At 42.9% G+C, this 22,366-nt stretch overlaps 1 protein-coding gene and 1 long non-coding RNA gene across 6 annotated transcripts in view; one reads left to right on the forward strand and one right to left on the reverse strand.

Annotated features, from left to right (window-relative positions):
- P2rx7 (purinergic receptor P2X 7) overlaps positions 1-10,418 on the forward strand; it is a 44,124-nt gene extending 33,706 nt beyond the window's left edge. For 2 of the 4 annotated variants that reach the window (XM_005329606.5, XM_040289496.2), the window contains exons 9-13: positions 863-953; positions 2,267-2,332; positions 2,420-2,569; positions 4,389-4,490; positions 7,487-10,418. In XM_005329606.5, the coding sequence (XP_005329663.1) occupies positions 863-953; positions 2,267-2,332; positions 2,420-2,569; positions 4,389-4,490; positions 7,487-7,984 (907 nt within the window). In that variant the 3' untranslated portion in view covers positions 7,985-10,418. Of the gene's footprint in view, positions 1-862; positions 954-2,266; positions 2,570-4,388; positions 4,491-7,486 lie in introns of all 4 variants that reach the window. The other 2 variants (XM_040289494.2, XM_040289498.2) reach the window with 1 other exon arrangement.
- LOC110598593 (uncharacterized) overlaps positions 1-22,366 on the reverse strand; it is a 52,925-nt gene that overhangs the window by 14,503 nt on the left and 16,056 nt on the right. The window contains exon 4 of one of the 2 annotated variants that reach the window (XR_002484452.3): positions 10,860-11,151. The exons of the other annotated variant lie outside the window; for it this stretch is intronic. This is a non-coding gene — a long non-coding RNA (uncharacterized LOC110598593). Of the gene's footprint in view, positions 1-10,859; positions 11,152-22,366 lie in introns of those variants that run through there. 2 annotated transcript variants of the gene reach the window in all.

The raw sequence follows: 22,366 nt of genomic DNA on the forward strand, positions 1-22,366 counted from the left end.
ATGTGGTGAGAGGGAGGGACACACTTAAAAGTTTCCTGAGGCATTTATTTAAGTGTTCCTGATTACTTACAAAAAAAATAAAACCTAGTGCTTTTCCTGACTACAGCCCTAATGAGAGCTTCACATTTGGAGTGACTGTGATTTGTGCCAGGCCCTAATTTATGAAGGTGACTGAGTGATGACGTAGAAAGGTCAATGCTGCTGAGAGAAGAACTCAGTGCTGCATTTCTCAAGAGGCGGGAGCAGGCCATGCCACACAGGGACTTGGGGGAAGCTTTGATCCAGAGGGGGTCAAAGGGAAGCAAGGCACAGGAATGTTCCCTGGGAAAGGTGGGCAGGGCTGGGAATAGCTGTGCTGATCCTTCCTGGGTGACTGAGGGCATGAGAAAAACAAACACAGAATCCAAGAAAATACAGGAGGACAGAGTGCTGAAGTAAACCTGTTCTCAATCCAGTAATGAGTGTCTAAAATTCACCACTCCTCCTCCATGTTTTCTCTAGAAGCTGAAACTATTTTTCTTTCTTAAGCAATAATCACATCGCTTGAAGTTATTTTTTAATTTCTCAGCTTATTGCTGATCCTGAATTGGTTAAAAATGTGTTCATTTTAATCTTAAATTAAAAGCCAATTTCCTGTCACTCTGAGGTGATGGAAGCAGAGCAGGTAACCTGGGGGTGCTCTGTGGTCTGGGTATTCAGAGAGTATAATTCTCTCTGAATTGTGCTATCCCTCTGCCAGCTGCATCAGACCTAGAAGGCACACAAGGAAGACTGGATTGGCTACTGGTTTGGTTTTTCTTTCCATAGAATTCTAGCACTTTCAAAGAGATCTTTGTAAACATGGATTCTTTTTTTCTTGCAGATACGCCAAGTACTATAAGGAAAACAATGTTGAGAAACGTACTTTGATAAAAGTCTTTGGGATCCGTTTTGACATCCTGGTTTTTGGCACTGTAAGTCTGTCTTTTCCAGCCCTGGGCACCTTCATCCTATGACTGTGTCCCAATTATTGCTGTTGTGGCTCCAGGGAGTGAACCTTTTTGAGTCACAGCCATTAACTAGTGCTGTGCATTTTGCTTGTGGGATAAGAGAAGGGGAATAAATGTCCTTAGGGTTCTATCCACAAATGAGCCATCTGTAGGGTACAGAATGGGACTGGGAAAAAAATTGTTAAGAGTCAACAAGAAACAAAGATAAGAGAGAAGGGGAGAGAGAAAAGGGAAAGGAGGAAAAGAGAAAGGGAGGGAGGGATAGAGGGATGAAGGAAGGAAGGAAGGAAGGACCCCTACAGAATAGTTTATAGTAATAGAATCCAACTCAAATGGCCTTAGGGGAAACTTTGTTTTGGTTTGTTTTTATTCATAAATTGAAAGTCCAGGGGTATTGCAGGCGTCAGATATGGCTGGATCCAGGTATTTTTGAACAAGATCTTCAGCAATCTGTCTCCCTTTGTCTCTTACTTAAATCTGTTCTCCTGTCTGGGCATTGTTCTCAGGCTGGCCATCTCTATGTGGTGGTGTCAAGCAGTCCTGTTGTCTTACTAGTTTAGCAACCTCAGGGAAAAAAGAACACACTTTTCTAGGAGTTTCAGGAAAGGATTCAGGCAGCAGCCAATGATTCTGACTGGCTCAGTATGGGCCACATACCAGTTGCTACCCTAATCACTGTGATCAGATTCTGCCATGCTCTCAATGGCTGGTCTTGAATGAGCCTTGACCAGCCTAGGATCCAGAGGAGAGGGCCCATATGGAGAAAAATGGTTGTCCAACAGACAAATGAGGTGCTGGCTCCAGAAGAAGGAGGGAGAGAGTGCTGGACATGAAGAGTCAGCAGGTCACCCCAGCACCCTGCTCCACAGCATATGGCTTATGTAACATGGGTTCTTGAACCACAAGAATAAGATAGAGCTGAGAGGATGAAAGGCTATTGAAAATAGAGACCACAAGGACACTGCCAGTAAGAGTCAGAGTTTCTGCAGACATTTCTTTCCTTCTGCTCCTGAAGTTACCTCACACTACTTCTAGGGAAGGCTTGTCTGAAATTCTCAACTTGTATGGTCAACAACAAGCCTTCAGTGGTTGAATGTATTAGCTTAAAACATCCATGGTCCAGAAAGAGCCTGGACAGCAGAAACAGGACAACAGAATCACACTCCCCGTCTGCAATCTGCTGCGTGAGCACACGGGTGCATCTAGAACCCACGACTGCAGGTGACAGCAAGAGAGCTCTGGATCTCAGCTGAGTAACATCCTCACTCTGTTTCCAGGGAGGAAAATTTGACATTATCCAGCTGGTTGTGTACATCGGATCCACCCTCTCCTACTTTGGTTTGGTAAGAGATTCTCTTTCCCACACTTTAAGAAAATGGTTTGGCCAAAAGAAGTTTCACTACCCTGGTGCTTGTCTGGGTTCCCGCCAGGCCACTGTGTTCATTGACTTTCTCATCAACACTTACTCGAGCACCTTCTGCCGGTCCCGTGTGTACCCCTGTTGCAAGTGTTGCGAACCCTGCGCAGTCAACGAGTACTACTACAGGAAGAAGTGTGAGTCCATCGTGGAGCCAAAGCCGGTGAGGCATGCCATGTTTAGGGGATGCCAAGGTCCCCAGAGGTTCTTCTAGGTGGCTAAGAATGCATAACAATTCAGCCTAAATCACAGGTTTAATCCCATGGTGGTAAGTCCCTGGACTACCCCAGTGACTATTTCTCTGATGAAACTTTGGGTCCCAGGGAAGAATAGGAACAAAAACAGAGAAGCTAGGAGGTGAAGATAAATTTTTATGGTCCAGGATTTGTCAATTTTGTCATTTATTAAATTGGTACAGTCCCTACAAAATAGCATAGTGACTTTGGAGAACAATGTGGCTGTGACTGGTAACTTTTAAATGAGCCATACATTATAGCTGGGGACTTCTACTTCCTCCTCCCCACCCCAAAGAAGCCCTCACATGAGTGCCCAAGGTGTCCACAGCAGCACTGTTTGTGGCCACATACCAGTTGTTGCCCTAATCACTGTGATCAGATTCTGCCATACTCTCAATGGCTGGTTTTGAATGAGTCTTGACCCAGCTATTAATAATCAATAAATGATTATTAGCCACAAAGAAACAGCATCCACCCAGGTGTCCACAGGGTGAACAGTGAAAGAGACTATGATAAAACCAAAGTAATGCCAGGGACATGCTTAAAAGAATGAGGTGACAGTTATAACAGCAGACATTTATATAGCACTGATAAGTGCTGGGTATACATTAGCCCATTCGACCTTCACAGGCATCACTGTTATCCCTTTGTATTTGTGAGGAAACTAAGGCACAGGAAGGTCAGAGAATTTGCTCAAAGTCCTACAGCTAGTGAGTGGTGGACAGGAAATTCCAGCTTAGGCAGGCTGGCCTCAGAATGTATGCCTGATCTGCGAAGTTAACAGCTATTGGCAAGAGCAGACAGGATACTTAGTTGAGAGGGGGAAAAAAGCAAATGGAAGAACAATATGCATGGTATAATATATGTGTTAAAAACAGCAGATACACACATAAACTAATCCACATGTTCTCCATGTATTCCCTCATATTTATTACACGTTTATTTTATATACAAACATATAATCACATATGGGTGTGGACATATGTATATATACAAAAAGGTACTATGGCACACACGAAAGTGGTCATGGTGGATGCTTCTGGAAGAGAGCCTAGGACTGGAGTATAGACGCAGGGGATTTCAGCCTCAGCTATATTATTTGATTTGGTTAATCTGGACTTTATGATGCAGGTTTGCTAAATTCAACTCCATGATTTCCCCCTAAAGAGAAATCTTGTACCTAAAAACAAAAGGAAAGAGGGTTCCTTTGTTTTTCCCCCATCCAAGAACACTGCTGTCTTTTTCCAGCAGCTGAGTGCACAACTTATTGTCCATTATACATGTGCCCACGACTGAAATGCAAGTTCACTCTTGCAACTAAAAATAATTGCCATTTCATTATCTGAGATGATATGAAATTTCACAAACATATAAACAATTTAAGTTGCAGTATCAGAACTTCCTGGAGATACTGAATCTAGAGTAGCCATACCTGACAGAACACTACATAGGAATGTTACCTGGTGTTCAGGGAAGCTAAGCACTGGGCAGTAGGAGGTGGATGGGCTGAGTTTACATATTAAGGTGCAAGGGGTCCCAATTCTGATTTGCCTCTAGACTCAGAACTCATTCCTTCTTGTTCAACAAGAGTTTGGGGTTAGCATGTTCAACAGTTTGTCATTTGGTAAATGACAGCTGCCTTTAAATATGTTTAGATAGGCAATTCGTCTTCATTTTTTTTTTTGATAGGCAATTCTTGATAATTCTTTACATAAATGGGTAAACTTCTTAACCTTCTTTTCCTAGACATTAAAGTATGTGTCCTTTGTGGATGAACCCCACATTCGGATGATAGACAAGCAGCTACTTGGGAAAAGTCTACAACATGTCAAGGGCCAAGAAGTCCCAGTAAGTTAAAAGATTTAGTCCTTTTTCTTTTTCTTTTTCTTTTTTTAAGAAAATTTACTTTTAAATATAAACACATCTAGAAATCTGTATGAATTTTTAACAATTAAACCTATTTATGTAACCAGCATCCAGATTAAAAAATTTAATATTCTTGAGTTAGAGGTGTAGTTAAGCTGTAGAGCTCTTAGCTAGTATGCACAAGGTCCTGGGCTCAGTCTCCAGCTGGGGATTGATATTGGCCAAATAATATTGTAATGCTGTTTGCATATATGAATATGTAACAATGAATTCCACCATTATATACCAATAAAAATATGGAAAAATAAATAAAAATTGGTCCTTTACCGATTTAAAAAAAAAAACGTATTTCTAGGAGAAGTCCCTTTTATGCCCTTACCCAATCACTACCCTCCCTAAAAACAGTCATTATCCTGTATCCAAAAATTAGTTTTTCCTGTTGCAGAATTTTATAAAAATTGAAATATAGTTAAGTACTCAGCATCTACTCTGTTCAATGTCTGGCTCCTTTCACTCAACATTATTTTTGTGAGTTATCCATGACCCCGCACAGGGCCCCCCCTGGATCTCACTGTTGTATAATTTTTATTTTTTTTTAATATTTTATTTATTTATTTTTATGTGGTGCTGAGGATTGAACCTAGGGACCTGCACGTGCAAGGCAAGTGCTGTACCGCTGAGCCACAACCCCAGTACCCCACCCTCCCCTGCGGCCCCCCTTCCTTCTAATTTCTGTTTAGTAAACATCCCACTTATGTATCCATTCTTATATCAGTGGACATTTAGGTAATTTCTAGCTGGGGTTAATGCCAATCATGCTGCCATGGTGAACATATGGCACTCTGCAGGGTGACTGCCCAAGAGTGGAAGTCTGAGTCACTAGGCAAACGTATGTTCACTTCCGCAGTCGCTAACAAACAGTGCTCCAAAGTGGAGGTTCACACACTCCCCAGCAGTTCTGGTGGCTAAGCATCTCCACTAGCTCTATTCATTTCCTAGGGTCGCCATAACCAGTTACCACAAACTAGGGTACTTAAAACAATAGAAATTGATTCTGCTGCAGTCGGGAAGCAAGATGTCTGAAATTAGGGTGTTGGCATGCCCTGCTCCCTCTGGAGGCTGATGGGAAGGATCCCTCCTTGCTCCTTGTAAACACCCAGCATCTGGTGTTTACAGCACTGGCCAGGACTCCTGATGCATACAGTACCACACAGAAATGGTGACAGCAGGAACCTTTTGTCTCATTCCCTGTCTCAGAAAGAAGGCACTTCCCATGTCACAGTCATTATAGTATTTGTGGTAAGGTTTTTAAGAATGCTCTTTCAGAGTAAGAAAATTCCCTTCTGGGCCTAGTTTGCTAAGAATTTTCGACACAGGGCTGGGGATGTAGCAGCTCAGTGGTACAATACTTGGAGGCCCTGGGTTCCATCCTTAGCACCACAAAATTTTTTTTTTCATGAATGGATATTTAATTTTAGAATAATGTTTTTTTCTGCTTCTTTTGAAATGATCCCTGAGGGTTTTTCCCCCATCTGTGATGTGGTAAATTACACTCACTGATTTTCAAATATTAAGCCAACTTTGCATTCCTGAAATAAACTCAATATGAATGTGATATACTATTTTTTGTATTGACAGCTCAATTTGATGGCTAATTTCTTTCCATTCTTGTAATGTCCTTTGGGGACTGAGTAGGAAGTGAACAACTAATTATTCACTGCTTTTGGGTATGTGGTAAAACACATATAACATAAAGTCAAACATTTTGATCACTTCAAAGTGCATGATTCAGTGATAAGCAGCACAGTCCCAGTTTTGTGCAGTCATCGCTCCAGCTTACTGCAGAGCTTTTCATCACCCAAAAGGAAACCTCACCTCCATTGAGCAGCTACTTCCCATACCCATTTCCCATTCCTCTTTGCCTCTGGAAACTACTAACCTACTTTCTATCTCTACTGACTTGACTATTCTAGAAATCTGGAGAGAATGGAATCATACATTCTGTGGTCCTTTGTATCTGGTTTCTTTCACTTAGCACGTTTTCATAGCACGTATCCTACACCTGAATGTGACAGAACACGTGTTCGTCCACTCGTGAAGTGATGGATACTAGGGTTGTTTCTACCTGTCAGTTATCATGACTAGTGCTCCTGCTAACATTCATGTACAAGAACTGCTCAGTTTTAGTGACCTTGATTCAGGCCTTCTTTGTCACAAATAACAGCAATGTAGTAGGAAGTGAGGGTCAGGACACCAAGAGCTGGAAACAATACTTTATTAGTGGCACCACAGCCCAGAGGGATAATTCCCAAGTCTGAGCCCAAGCACAGCAGGGCTTTTACTTTTATACATCGGTAAGTTTGGGGCACATCAAGGCAAGGGGGTTGGTGCAGTTCTATTCTATTGGAGGTGTATCCTACATTCCTTATATGAGTACAAGCTTGTCAACAGCCCAGGGACTCAGCCCACAAAGCTTAGGGACTTCTACTGCACTAACCCTAAAGGGGGATTGCTCTTTCCCCGTTGCTCTGTTTCCTGCTTCTGCTACTGCAGTTATCTTTTACAGGTACCTGTTAGCAACTGCAAGGTTCTATGGTTAAATGTCAGTAAGCAGAGCTGCTGTGTGTCGGCATGCAGAACCACAACCTTCAGCTCTACAACTTCTAAAGCCTCCATGTTGCTCTATCACTGCAATTACGGCAACTTATCTTGGAAGATAACAAACAGATCTTCCAGTAGAGTATCTGGAAGCCCAGGAAAGAGTGGGATGAGCCAACAGATATTTACTGTTCACTGTGTGCTAAGCACTGTCCTAGGCATCAGGGACTTGTAAACTGACAGGATCCGGTTTTCATATGAAAGAACAGTAATTAGGTAAACATAAATTATTAAATATAATTTTATAAGTTAGTAAAATTAAAAAATCTGCAACCCCAGGCATTGTCACTGCTGACGGGTATGGCAATTTCACTTTTCAGAGACCCCTGATGGACTTTGCAGACCTGACCAAGCTGCCCCTGTCTCTGCACGACCCACCCCCCATTCCTGGACAACCAGAGGAGATGCAGCCACTTCGTGAGGAGGCGACTCCTAAATCCAGAGACAGGCCAAGCTGGTGCCAGTGTGGAAGCTGCCTCCCGTCTCAGCTCCCCGAGAGTCGCAGGTGCCTAGAGGAGCTGTGCTGCCGCAGGAAGCCGGGGGCCTGCATCACCACCTCTCAGCTGTTCGGGAAACTGGTGCTGTCCAGACATGCTCTGCAGCTCCTCCTGCTCTACCAGGAGCCCCTGATGGCCCTGGAGGCGGAGGCCACCAATGATCGATTGCGGCACTGTGCCTACAGGTGCTACACCACCTGGCGCTTTGGCTCCCAGGATGTGGCCGACTTCGCCATCCTGCCCAGCTGCTGCCGCTGGCGGATCCGAAAAGAGTTCCCCAAGAGTGAAGGGCCGTACAGTGGCTTCAGGAGTCCTTACTGACAGCCCAAGGCTGCAGCAGTCACATTAACATCACTGCTGCTAACACCTAGAGCGTCACTGCAAAGATCTGTGGCCAAATTTTCAGCCAGAGGGAAATATGCCTTCCTCTCCCACTGCTCTGCACGCTCTACCAACCAACCCACCAACCTCCGCCTGGCCCCAAAGACCAGTGATTCAGATCTGTCTCCATTCTGTATCTAGGAAGTTGTGTGACACCAGTAGACCTTTAACATTTGTATTTCAGCCGCCTTGTCATCCAACCTACTATCTTAGAGCTACTGTAAGGACAGACTGAGACGGTGTACGTGGACTGTTGTGAGTGTGTAGAGAGCTCTTCGAACACAGAGCACTTCATCATGAGGTTGGATGGGAATAATATCCAACTAGCAATAAACCCTTGGGGTCCTAAGTGGAGGACCCAGCCAGGAGGTGCCCACAAACTGTCTGACGCTTACCCCTCGAGATCCAAGCTTTCTGTCTCCTTTCCTTGAGTCTAGGAAGCTCTGGGGGTTTTATCAAATAGTGGACGTGATGCTGTGTCAATTTCAAGATGTCAGTCTTAAAAGAATATGGCAGCTTCCACTTCCTGTCCCTTGGAACTCTTGCTGAGGGGGAAGCCAGCCCCATATGGAATCTGACTGTTCTAAGAACACTCTGCTGGAAGCCCAAGCAGCCGCATGGGGGAGGAAAGTGTCCCCAGCTCATGCCACACAAGCCCAGTCGCCAAGCCTGGGTGAGAAGCAGCCTTCAGGTGATTCCAGACCCTACAGACCTGTGCCTGAAACTGCATGAAACCCCCACGTGAGAAGTGCCCAGTCAACCCAGAGAACCAAGCTGCTGTGTTAAGTCACTAAATTTTTAGGTTGTTTGTTACACAGCCACAGATGCCTGGGGACACAGCCACAGTCCACACCTTCCCTGGTTCTGAGGTTCATAGGGAGCCCCTTGGGAGTATAGGTCTCTGTTGGACAGTTCTAAGAAGGCTGCAGACCAAATCAGGCAACACACCAGCCCAGCCCGGGAAGCCATCAAATCCAGCTGTGTGCTACCCAACACAATGGTCTTATCACTGGAAAAAGCTGCCTTTGTGCCTTAACATCCTAGACTCTGCAATCAGTCAGAATGAGTGCAGCGGGATGCTGCTTTCAAAGCAACCCACGCCCTAAACGTCACCATTTCTATACATCAACCACCAAGGATATGAAGACAAATAGTCACAGGTTTGGGGCCTGTCTCAGGATTTCCTTTCCATGGTTTTGTCATGACCATTGGCTATTTATTTCTAAACAACTATTTCAAAGAATTGTTTAGAAACCACTATGAATAGCATTGAAATACTATGACTGGTGATCTGTGAGTGCTTTTATACTCCAAGACTTTACATTTTGATATTTTTTGAAAAACCAGCAGCTTTCTACTGTATTAATGCAAAATAGCATAAATAAAAACTTTTTTTGAACCAGGGCTTTATCTGGCTTTAAACTCAGGAATCAAATTAATTGTGCCAGATTGAATTTTCCTTTTTGCTACCTTTTCAGGGATATTTTTATAAAGTTAATTATATATAACTTCATACTTTTTTTTTAATGATGGGGATTTGCACATACTAGGCAAACACTCTGTCACTGAGCTAAACCCCAGGCCAAGAACTGAAATGTTTTACTCCAAGAATTCTATGTAAGAATTCTATGTAACAAATGCAGGTTTCCATTCTGATGGCCTTTGACTCTTTCTACCTTATTTTTGGTGCCTTCTTCGCAGTGTGTTTCTATCACTTTGCCGAGGCCACAGATGGAGCCATAATTTGGAATAGCAAATAATCACTGGATCCTTCTGTTTTCCTTCATCTTCCCCACGGATGCTCTGGGTGCAACACGATGTGCTACTGGACTGTGAAATGTCTGAACTTCCTACAGTACCTGGGATCATATTAGTATTTTTATTTTTAGTCTACTACATACAATATTGTTGCCAAAGGCAACCGAGCGCACATTGGGTAGGCATTAATTTGCCTTAAGTGGGGGGCATTCTTCTATTATGGTACATGCACAGCCTTCACCACTTCCCACTTCATCCTGTGTCAGAGGGAGGAAGTCTGCTTTCCTACTGTGGACATGCTGACTTTATACAGAACTGATAATGGCTTTACTCTCTTAAGGGACTCATTTTTAAACCCTTCCAAATTCTAGATTGGCAATGCAGATATTCTTGATTGTTTTGATAATTCAAAAAAAATGATGGATAACTTATTTATTTAAACCTTCTCTTTCTGTTTTTTTTTCCTTCAGAATATTCCCAAATCAGAGTTAACACATTCATTTTCACATTCACTTAATAAAATATTCATAAAAATGTCACTGGAGACCAATGACAGATAAGACTGCTACTCTTATGGGAATATAAAAAGATACATAAATAAAATGATTCAAGCAAATGCAAATTTGCAATTTGTGATGAGTTATGATGAAGAAGGCAAATGATCATTTCAGAGTCTGTAAGAGAAGACTCTAATGTATTTGGGGAGATCATAAAAATCCTTCTTGAGGAAAGAACAAACTTTAGCTAAAAGCTAACATAAGTACTATTAACTAGGTGAATGGGAGGGAGCATTTTTAGGTAGAAAGACTGGCACATGCAAAGGTCCCAGGGCAGAAAAGGCATAGCAGGTTTGCTGCATTTGAAGAAGACCTATATGACTGTACCCTAAATAGCATGGGGAGTACAGCATGAAACAAGGACTTGTAGGCTATAGTAGAGTTGACTATATCCAAGGGACAGCCATGAAGGGTTTTAAGCAAGAGCCTGATAAAATCATATTTAATTTTTAAAAGAACTCAGATTGCTATGTGGGAAAGAAACTAGGAGTGGTGATAGATCTGGTTTAAACATTTATTTCAGCCTTTCTCATTTCATGAAATGGGTTGCCCCAATACGCAGCCAAATGGACTTGTCTTTTTTCTCTTCCTCTTGGCAAGTCACGAAAAGATCAGCAGTGAGAGAAAAGGAGGAAAAGCTTTGGGGAACCTTCATTTTTAGAATGTTCCTGTCCCAGCTGGTGGGGATGAGGTCACTTGCTGAGCTTCAGTCCAGAAGCAGGAGTGGACCAAATGGAGATTCCAAGGTCAGTCAGCAGAACCAATGAGGTGGAACACCTTGTGGCAGAAGACCTAAAATTAAGGTCTCATGTTACACAGTGCCTCGGCACCCAGGAGAACCAGGAGGCCCTAGCAAGTCCTCACACAACTCCTCTCCCCAGTCCTCCCAAAAGGTCACCAACTCGGCAGCCTGCCTCATCAAGCAGACCAGATGCAGCTCCTGCTTCTCCCATGGAACTGTCCCAACGAACCAATCACATCCTCCTGTGGTGACATCCTGGTGTCACAAAGCCTGTTTCCCACTGGCTCTGCTCGCTCACTCTGTTCCCAAGTACTCCTGCAGGCACGTGTGTCCTCTGAGCTGTGAGTGTGCCTGACTAACAAATGGCTGCCATCTACCTGTCCAGCATCGGGCGTTGTTTGCTCGGCTCCCCCAAAACCCCAGGATGGTTCCCTCCTCCTCCTCACCAGTGGGGTGAGAAGAGTGATTAAAACATCCTTGAGTCCAGGCCAACCAGGAGCCCTCAAAAATCAGAGGCTGGGCCTGCCTCTGCCCAGGCATTGACAAAGCCATCGAGGAAACATGGTCTTGCTGAAATGATCCATCTGCGCCCTGGGGGGCGTCACTCTCTGCTGCTTTTATGTGTCCCAGCCCATATTCAAGTCCCAAGACTTGTCAGTCATCCTGGGAATCCTGGGGGTTCCTGATTCCACTCCTCTCTTCTGAATGGACTTGGAAACCACTCTCCTCTTGCCCCTTTGGTCTCCTATTTCTCAGTCCCAGAGGGTTATGAATGATGTTTCCTAATAAGTGAGAATCCACAGGGAGGATTCTGCCTTCCTAACATCCTGGGCTCTTTTAATGAATTATCAAGGTCTCTCAAGCTTGAGTCTACCTGCATCAGAGGAAGAGAGGAGGTGGCCGACAAGGTGACTTTCCATTTTAACCAAGTAAACTGTTACACTGGACCAGCTTGGATAAGGGTCAATGCAAACTGACAGGGCCTGATGACAGCCTGTTAGTGTGGGGTCACAGGGGTTGACATTTTATTTCCTCTCAGCAAATGAGCCAAGAACTCATCCTGATTTTGTGTCCCCTATATACCTATGTGAACACAGGAGTACAGTGGACACTGGACACAGGCCTCCTGGCTCAAGTCCTGGCTTGGCTACCTAGCATGGAGCCTCGGGTGGCTCATCATGTCTAACCATGTAAGCGTTTATTATCTAGATGGTGCCCAAAGGCCACTAGGGAGCTGCAGACTCATACATCTGGCCAGCTCTGGATATTCTACTCAAATAGTTTAGAGGCATCTCGAACAGGCAGGAGAGAGAAAGCACGGTGTCTGCTCCTTCACCCCACCCTCGTATGCACGTCCAGAACTTCCAAGTCGCAGTTAGTAGTACAACTGCCATTGGCTCAATTTCCAACCAGAAATGCAGAGCACAGCACCGCCATCCCCCTCCTCCTCCCTATTCCATCAATATTATCAGTTCCTTCAGCAAACACTGACTGACACCCTGGCCCTGGGCAGTACTAGGGATAAAGAGGAGAGCAAGCCAGGCCCTCCCTCGCCTAGTGGGGCAGACAGCAATCCATGCGTAAGGAAGTGGGGTGAGGATGGCCAGAGACCAAGAATTTCACGGAATGAGCAGTGCATGGCAGGAACGATGGAGTTACCTGGTTCAGGGTCAGGAACACTTTCCAAGGAAGGGACCTTTATGCCAGATGTGAATATCAGGAAGGAGCCAGCTGTGACAAACTGGAGGAAAGGCATTCTGGACAAAGGGACAGAAAAGGTGAAGTGGGAAAGAAACGAGTGTGCCCCAGGAACAGTGAGATGCCAGAGTGCCTGCATGTTTAAGACATGGTCTCTGCCTTCTAAGTCCCGCTGAGGGCACGGGCATGGTGATCTTCTTACTGCCTTGTAGACTACATGATTCCCTGTCACCAAAACAGAAGCTCAAAGAAAGGTGAAATCCACACAGTCAAGCATGATCTCGGCAGCTCTGGAAAGCCTGTGAGATGTGAGCGCAGCCTCACCAGCTGAGGAGCCCGGGACATTCAGCAGGATGGGCAGAGGCATGTCTAATAGGCCAGCAGCACAAGCCAGGCCCAGAAATAAATGGCAGAGTAAATGCTGAGACCATACATGGACCAATTCTGCTCCAGGCTGGGAAAACTGTGGACGAGGGCTTAAGAGGGACAGACTAGGAAACCTTCAAAAGAAAAGGGCTGAGGTACTCCAGCCTGTTACAAAGTTGCCAAAGGCCATTCCTGGGCTGACAGGGGACTGGAGGAAAGCAGACAGCCGTGGGGATGATGGTCTATCAGAAGTCTACTGGGATCACATGGGAGTGACTGGTGAGCCCCGTGGACCACTGAATTAGTGTTAGTGATGGAGATGAAGGGAAGAAGCTGGAAAATTACTTTTAAAACTTCCCAAAAGTCCAACAGTAAGAAGTTGGTTAAATAAATGAAGGCACTTCCACGTAACAGAGGAGTACACAGCTATTTAACATGATGCCACTAAAGGGCAATCAGGATGTTCCAGGCAGAACACAACACGATGACCCTTCTGGCTTGAGGAGACTGTGAGCCTTAATTAGAGCTCTGTTTTTCTTGTTTGTTTTGTTTTTTTAAATTTCCTGCAATGATAGTTGTTAAAAACCTTTAACCCTGAATGCACAATTAAGGAAGACAAGAATCACCTAGCTCCTCATTGAAATATATCATGGATAAATACAAATCAGTCATTCAGAGATGTCAGAAAAGGTTAGTAGCATTTTCTAAAATCCAGAAAGTCAACTTAAAAGCCATCTTTTGAGTTTTCCCCTTTGTGATTTGGGACAGGTAGCTCAACAAGACCTGCCATGGGACTAGCACTATATTTCTCTTCTCCTTAATTGTAACAAATATATTTTGAATACAAAATCTAATGCTTGAGTTTGGCAGTTCATCAAAAGGTTGAGTACAGAATTGTCACATGATTCATCAACTTCATTTCTGGACATATGCCCTGAGGAACTGAGAGCAAGCAAATAGGGACCTGTAGCTGAGTGTTCATAGCAGCATATGGACACCAGCCTAAAGGTGGAAACAACTCAACAGATGAAGTCCATCCAGAGAGTGGAATGTTACTTGACCATAAAAAAGAACAAGGTTCTAGCTGGGCACAGTGGGGCACAGCTGAAATCTCAGTTACCTGGGAAGCTGAGGCAGGAATACCACAAATTCTAGACCAGTCTGACAGCAAGACCCTGTCTCAAAATAAAATTTAAAAGAGGTGGGGATGTAAGCTCACTTGGGGAGTGCTTGCCTGGCAGGTCCTGGGCTCAATCCTCATATCCCACTAAAAGAAAAGAACGGGGTTCTGAGACATGCTAGGGCATGAATGAACCTTGAAAAAATGCTAAGTGAAATCAGCAAGATACAAAAAAGACAAATATGGTATGATTTCACTGATATGAACTACCTACCACAAACAAATTCAGAGAGGCAGAAGGTAGAACAGAGATGATCAAAGGTGGAGGGAAATGGGTTGGGAGTTGCTCTTTTGTTGGGAGTTACTATTGTTGTTTTACAAACAGGGGATTGAACCCAGGGCCACTTGTATGCTAGGCAAGCACTACCACTGAGCTACATCCCCAGCCATGAGTTAGTATGGTTACAGAGCTCCTGTTTGGGATGATGAGAAAGTTCTGGAAATGGATAATGGTGATGGTTGTATAATACTGTGAATATATTTAATGGTACTAAATTGTATACTTTAAAATGGTTAGAATTGTAATTTCATGTCATGTACATTTACCACAATTTTTTAAATTAAAAAAAAGAAACCCTTTATTGCTTTGACAATTGTGAGAGTTTGACATTTTATGTGATGAGATAAAGATACTGTTTTTCAGTCTTTTGGTCTATCTCAATTGCAGGCTTGGGTCAGTTTGCTGGTCATATTTCCTTGTGTCCTTAAGGCATATTAACATATCTTGTTAAGAAAATATTCCAGAAACCCAACATGACCAGAAAACCAGGAGAATTTGCCAATAAGAAGGCATAAGCCAGTGGGTGAAGGGTATAAAACTAACCTTTGGCTTTCTTTCTTTTTTTTTTTTTTAAATCTTGGCAGATTTGTTTTCTGTCGATTATAATTTTCTTTTTTTTTTAAGAGAGAGAGAGATAATTTTAATATTTATTTTTTTTAGTTTTCGGCAGACACAACATCTTTGTTTGTATGTGGTGCTGAGGATGGAACCCAAGCCGCACGCATGCCAGGCGAGCGCACTACCGCTTGAGCCACATCCCCAGCCCAAACCTTTGGCTTTCTTAGGGTGAAACGCAAGGCCTGACCCTGCCTGAGGCCCTGACTTTGCCACCACTGCACTATTTCTGCTGACCTGAGGGCAACAGGTCTGCATGCAGCTTCAGTCAAAGTGCTAAAGGACGAGGACATGAAGCAGGCTTGCATGTGGGAGGGTGCCAGCCCCTGTGCCAGCCAGAGTTCGAGGATTGCCCAGCATAACCCCTGGACGCGGCCTTTGCTTGCTGTTTCACCTGTGTTATTAGCTCCCGTGTCACCCTGAGAGCAATGGGGCTCTGCCTCCAAGGAGGGTGTGTGGGAAACCTGCCATCGCAGGCAACTTACTGGTAATTACTGTGAGTACTGTGCCAGGTGGAGGCTTTTGAAGGTGTCACAGAGGCCCCATCAGAAAAGGGCTGGAACAAGTTGTACTGGAAGGGAAGGTGGCACCTAAGGGAACTCAGCAAGGGCTGAAGGAGCTGCCTCACAGAAGCAGAGCCAATGTGGACAACAAGCAAAGGGCAAGAGACTAGACAGCAGAACGCTTTAGAAGGCAGGGTGTCCCTGTGGGAAACCCACTTTAGGTAAGCTGATCTAGAGCGACTTGCAGAATAAGTAATGGATGGGGGTGAGTGGGTTTTGCTTTACAAAGGGACTCATAACAAGGTAAGAGTCCTTTCAATAGCATTTGAAAAATTATAAAAATCAAGTCTCCTTTTTTAGGACCTTCTCTACCAAAAAGACAGAGGGATGTTCACAGCCCAGCTAGGAAGCTGAGACCACTCTAGAGTTCATCTTATCTTTCCTGTTTGCAAAAGAAAAGGATTGGATACTCTTAATCCCAAGATGTTCTCTTCACTGTATAAAATGAGATCAGTGTGTACTTGATATTAAGCTCATGCAAACTGCTTAGCATACCATCTAGTAAATGGATGCACTGTGTTAGGTAAAATCAAAGTCCACATCATGACCTTGAAGGCCCAATTTGATCACCTCTGACTACTCCTCAGGACCTCAGCTCACACCCCTGCTCCTGACCCACTATGCTCCTTTTATACTGATCTTCTTTCTCTTCCTAGAATATATCAAGCTCTTCCCCACCTCAGGGCCTTTGCATTTGCTATTCTCTCTGCCTGGAATACTTTTCCCTGAGATTTTTCAGGAAAAATGGCTCTTTCCTGACATCCAGCTATCAGCTGAAATTTATCTTTTTTAAAGAAAGCTATCTCCAAGCTAACAGATACATAGAGAATTCAACACCCAGCCAGGAAGTCCCTTCTCTTAGAGTGCACATGGAACATTTATACAAACAGACTTGCATGTATTTCCTCAGTACATCCCAACATATATTATGATACAGAACAGGTTATCCAACCACAGAAACTAGAAATAGATTTTAAAATGTTGGGAAATTTACTAGATACATTAGATATTGCTAAATGTCTCTTGGAAATATCTAAAACTGAACAATGAAAATGTTACATGTCAAAACTGGTGGGAGGTGGGTAAATAGCACCTCAAAGGGAGTGTATAGGGGCTAGAGTTGTGGTTCAGTGGTAGAGCACTCGTATCGCACATGTGAAGCATTGGGTTCAATCCTCAATTCCACATATAAATAAGTAAAATAAAGGTATTGCATCCATCTACTAAACTAAAAGAAAAATTTTAAAAAGGGAGTGTAAAGGGCTGGGGTTGTGGTACAGTGGTAGAGTGCTCGCCTAGCACATGTAAAGCTCTGGGTTTACAATCCTCAGCACCACAAAAAATTAAGTACTGTGTCCAACTACAACTAAAAAAAAAAAAGGGAGGAGTATATAATATTATATACATTTGTCAGGAAACCAGAAAAGTCAGAAAAGAAATAAGTTAAGCATTCAATCTAAAATACTGGAGAAAGGATAACACAACCAGCTGGGAGAAATTTGAGGAAAATAATAAATATTAGGGCAGAAATCAATGAGATGCAGAATACATGAAACAACTAACAAAAGTCCTATGAAAAAAATCAGTAAGTTGCAAGTCTTGCCAGAGATGTGTCTCAGAAAAAGAAAAAAAAAAAAAAAGCAATAAACTACAGAATTAAAAGACACAGCACAACTCTGGTTAAACAGAATTTTTTTTAAAGACTATTACAAACAATTGTGCTAACAAATTCGAGCAGCTTCCCCTACTGCCCTCTTCCCTTCATTGTCTATTGTTGCCTCTTGGCTTGGAATATAAGCTCCCGAGACAAGGACTTTGCTTGGCTCACAAATAAACACCAAGCCCCAAGAACAGAGTCTCGAACAGGTTCAGCCTGAACAGCTACTCATGAACAGAAGGGTCAACGTCCCCAAGGAGCTGGCGGTGTGAGGCCAGATAAGTTCTTCCTATCGCAGACTTCTGATTGTCTTCATTGGATCTGCTAAGGTGGAAGGATGCCTGCAAGCCAGAGCTGAGAGGAATGGATCTGATGGAATCAATGGCTCAGTGCTACCCCGAGGCGACTGCTGGAGCTATTCAAAGAAACTAGGAACTTCTGCTATGTAATTTTACATAACAGGAAGGAAAAAAAAGAGAGAGAAGAGAGAAAAGTGTCATAGAGTGGGTAGAAAGAGGTGATGGGAGGGGAAGGGAAAGGAGGGAGGAATAGGAAGGGTAGCAGAATACAATAGACACTAATATGGCTGTATGTATAAACGTGGCTGTAAAACCAATGTGATACTACAATCTGTACACGTGGAAAAAAAAAGAACTCATACCCCACTTGAATCAAATGTATGATATGTCAAGATCATTGTAATGTTTTGAGCAACTAATAAAAAAAGAAAAAGAAGAAACTAGGAACTTCTGGCTCAGTGAACGTCACACCTGTGCACACAGCCCGGTGTGAAGAGAAAGGAGAGAAACCGTTTGACAGTTCCTCAAAAATTCAAACAAAGGATTATCAGATAATCCAGCAAATCCACTCCTTGATACAAACCGAAAAGAACTGAAAACAGGGATGCAGAAACCTGCACACTCGTGTTCACAGAAGCACTGTTCACTATAGTCAAAGGTGGAAACTGCCCAATGTCCATCAGCAGGTGAAAGGATAAACACAATGTGATATGTTCATACAATGGAGTATTATTCAGCCACAAAAGGGAAGGCGTCCTGATCCATGCCACAGTGTGATGAACTTCCAAGACAGTATGCCCAATCAAAGTAGATGGACACAAAAGGTCACAAATTTTATGATTCCATTTATAGGAAAAACCCAGGTAGGTGGTTCCAAAGAAACAGAAAGCTAGGGGCTCAGGAAAAGGTTTGTGGGTATAAGATCTCCTTTTGGAGTGATAAAAATGTTTTATAATCAGCAGAGGAGGCAGCTGCATGACACTGTGAATGTACCAAATGCCACTGAACTGTTCACTTGAAAATGGTTAATTTTCTACTTAAAAATTTGTTGAGCCAGACATGGTGGCATATGCCTGTAATCCCAGCAGCTCAGGAGCTGAGGCAGGAGAATCGCAAGTTCAAAGCCAGCCTCAGCAAAAGCAAGGCCCTAAGCATCTCAGTGAGACCCTATCTCTAAATAAAATACAAAATAGGGCTGGGATGGGGCTCAGTGGTGGAGTGCCCCTTGGTTCAATCCCCTGTACTCCGCCAAAATTAAATTTGTTGAGAATAGATCTTATGTTAACTCTTGAAAAAAAATTAATAAAAAGGTTAATTTTATGTTATGTGACTTTTACCTCAATTGAAAGAAAATAAATAAATGAAGAGTAAAGTAGTACTAAAACCCACATTTGGCCAGATGACTTGAATGTTATAATCAACATCTAGAGCTCAATATTACTGTCCTAGAATAAACTGACATGACACAAGAATAAATCTTGAAATTTTCCCCAAGAGTTTAATTATTACTTTAATTTTATTATTATTTTACAAACCAATTATTTCAATTTGACTTTTCTCATTTAGGAGCATTAACTCCTTAGCACCATCACCTGCTGGACCGCTCCTGGGATGGCTCACGTGAACATCTGGATACTGAGGAGATGCTCTTCCAAATGTAATAATGTGGCACTAAGAGGTTTGTTTGGTTGGCTCTGCCAGGATGGGACATCCCTGATAATGATGTGGCCATTTGCTATGACTGTTATATGTCCCCCCAAAATTCAGGTGTTACCAAAGTGATAATATCAAGAAGCAGGGTATTTAAGAAGGGATTGGGCCAGAAGGGTACCTCTCTCATGAATAGAATTGAGCCCTTACAAGAGGCTTCACACAGCATGTGGCTGGCTTGCCCTTCCAGCTGCCACTACTCCAGCACTCAACCTTCAAGGCACCATCTTGGAAGAAGAGAACAGCCCTCACAGATCCTGCCAGCACCTTGACCTCACACTTCCCAACCTCCAGAACTTTGAGAAATAAGTGTCTGTCCTTTATAAACTACCCAGACTTGGTATTCTGTCACAGGAACGCAAATGGATGAAGCTACCACCAACCTATTAAGTTTTCCTTTCTGCTAGACTGTACCTGACCATGGTAAAGACCTGCTTCTTCTTCTAACTCCATACTTGAAAACTGGATTGATGGTGATGATGTAATTTCATTTAAACAATCCAACAAATTGAAAGCTTTGCACCCTGCTTGAAGATATTTTCTGAACATTTTCAAAAGCAATTTGATTTTTTTTCATATTTTAAATTTCAAATATCTTTGTATCTATTGCATTATAATTATTATGTAGTCAAAAAAAATCTCTCCCATGTCTGTCAATTGATTTTTCTATCAAACTGTTGGAAAGTTCCTAGATATTACTTTGAAAATAAAAGTTTCCCATCAATTTTTGCTTTTTTCTATTTTAACAATAATAAATCTAAATGGTATAAACTACTGATAGGCTTTCAACATATAAAGTACCTAAGAATATATTTTTTCCCACTGCAGTTACAACTAGAATGCTCACCTACATTAGAAAGTGAATGTTTACATATGGAAGAATCTAGTGACAAGCCTTCCTTACGTGGATGCTCTGACTGGCAATGACAGTTACTTACATGATGCCCAATCACTGCTCTCCCACAAGTTCAGAGATGCCAGCACTGAGGTTGAAGTAGACATGTGACTACTTGACCTCCAGAGGCTGAGTCCAAAACCAAAGCCAAATGGCAGACTTGGGCCAATCAGGGGCTTAGGCTGATTGCGTTTAGTCGCTGGAGGCAGGCAGGGAGGAGGTGAGCATTCTGCATAATTCTCAGGGTAGGAAAGAGGCAACTTTTATCCCTCAACTGACCCAAAGAAAGTGGCTGCGATTTGTCATCCTTCTTCCCACTGAATTTCCTACTGGAGAGAGTGGAATTCACTGGGTGGAAAAAAACAGAAAAGGGGAAGTAAATAAAGAAAGGGTCAGGGTGCTGTGCTCCACAAACACTTCCTGCTGGTTGTGCTGAGAAACTGCCTACCAGGCAGCCTGTACAACTCAGCACAGTTCACGTCACATGAGCCTAACACTTGAGAGTTATAGAACTACTCAGAGGACAGTGTTCTGTTTTTTAACAGCTCCATTTAAGGGTAGAAAAGAATTGGGAAAACACCCTAGAGAATGCTTTGTGATTTGCTTATGTGAACTTAGATGTTATTCTTATCAATAACACCTCAATAGTTTGGGAGGCTGAAGAGTCTTGGGACCCTTTTCTCTTCAGAGAAGACTAATAACAACTATCATCAACTATTTTTGCATGGTGGATAGAGGGACACACGGTGAACCAGGAAAGGTGAGGAAACTTGCAGAATGTTCTATTGGAACTAATGAGTTGGAGGGTTTTTTGTTTGTTTGTTTTGTTTATACCTTTATTTTATTTATTTATTTTATGTAGTGCTGAGGAATGAACCCAGTGTCCTACATGTGCTAGGCAAATGCTCTACCTCTGAACTACACCCCAGCCTAAAGAGTTTATGACTTGACTATATAATAGGATTCATTGTACTACTCCCATACAGGTGGTCTTCAAAACAGAAATTGCTATTCAGAGCCAAAGAAACCTGGATCTCCCATTGGTTTGGATTGAGATCTGCTGGAGACTATTTATTTGAATAATAATTCAGTAATTGTGGAGGAATGGAAAAGATCAACATATTCACAGTCTATATTCCATTACAAGTCACATAAAAGGCATGCCTCTGACTCCTTCTGTTGTTTTGTTTTGATTAAACTTCCCATAAGTTACAACATCATAAGGAATGTAGCTGTAGAGACCACATTTCTTGGAAAGCCCCCCTGCTTCTTGCAACAGCCCTTTATCCTAGCAGATCCAGTTCAAGTTGAGTTGGTCCAGGGTTAACTACCATCTTGAGGGAAGTGTGGATGGGTAAGAGGATGAGGGGTGGGTGTTCATAGCTCTGGACCCCTGCTGCCATATGCCTTCCTGAAGCCAGTCAGCTTAATCCTTCTAAAGTTGGCCAGCTCATCCCATTTGCTCTGGACTTTCTCAGGGTTAGCACTGGAACCCCATAGCCTAGGAAACTTCTGGGTCACTGACATACCAGATGGCTGATGACCTGTGTGTTTACTTCCCCTGCTTGAAGCTGTACCACATACAAAAGGCAAGCCTGAGTGGCATTAGTCCCTCTTCCTCTTCAAGCTGTCACCTGTCATGGCCTCAGTCTTTCTACCATTGACTAGGACTTGAACCTAGTTACTCCAAAAAGTCATTAAGAATGAGGTGAACATTTCTATACTATATTTAAAAAATCTTTATTTTCCCATTTTTAAGAGGAAAATGTCTAAATTCACATGAATTAAAGTTCTTTCTTAAGCTGGCACTATAGATTCCTGTTGAAAAGTTAAGTATGCATCTATTTCCATCTTATTTCTATCTTTTGAAGGTAGACAGGCTATTTTGAAAAGAAGAATTTCAATTAGAAGATAAATTGAAGAATTTCAGACATACAAATATGTGTATTAACTCAGTCTTCCTGACTTACAGCTTCTAGATGTTTTTCTATATCTTTTTCAT

This window comes from Ictidomys tridecemlineatus, chromosome 2, assembly GCF_052094955.1.
Source record: "Ictidomys tridecemlineatus isolate mIctTri1 chromosome 2, mIctTri1.hap1, whole genome shotgun sequence".
Classification (NCBI taxonomy): domain Eukaryota; kingdom Metazoa; phylum Chordata; class Mammalia; order Rodentia; family Sciuridae; genus Ictidomys; species Ictidomys tridecemlineatus.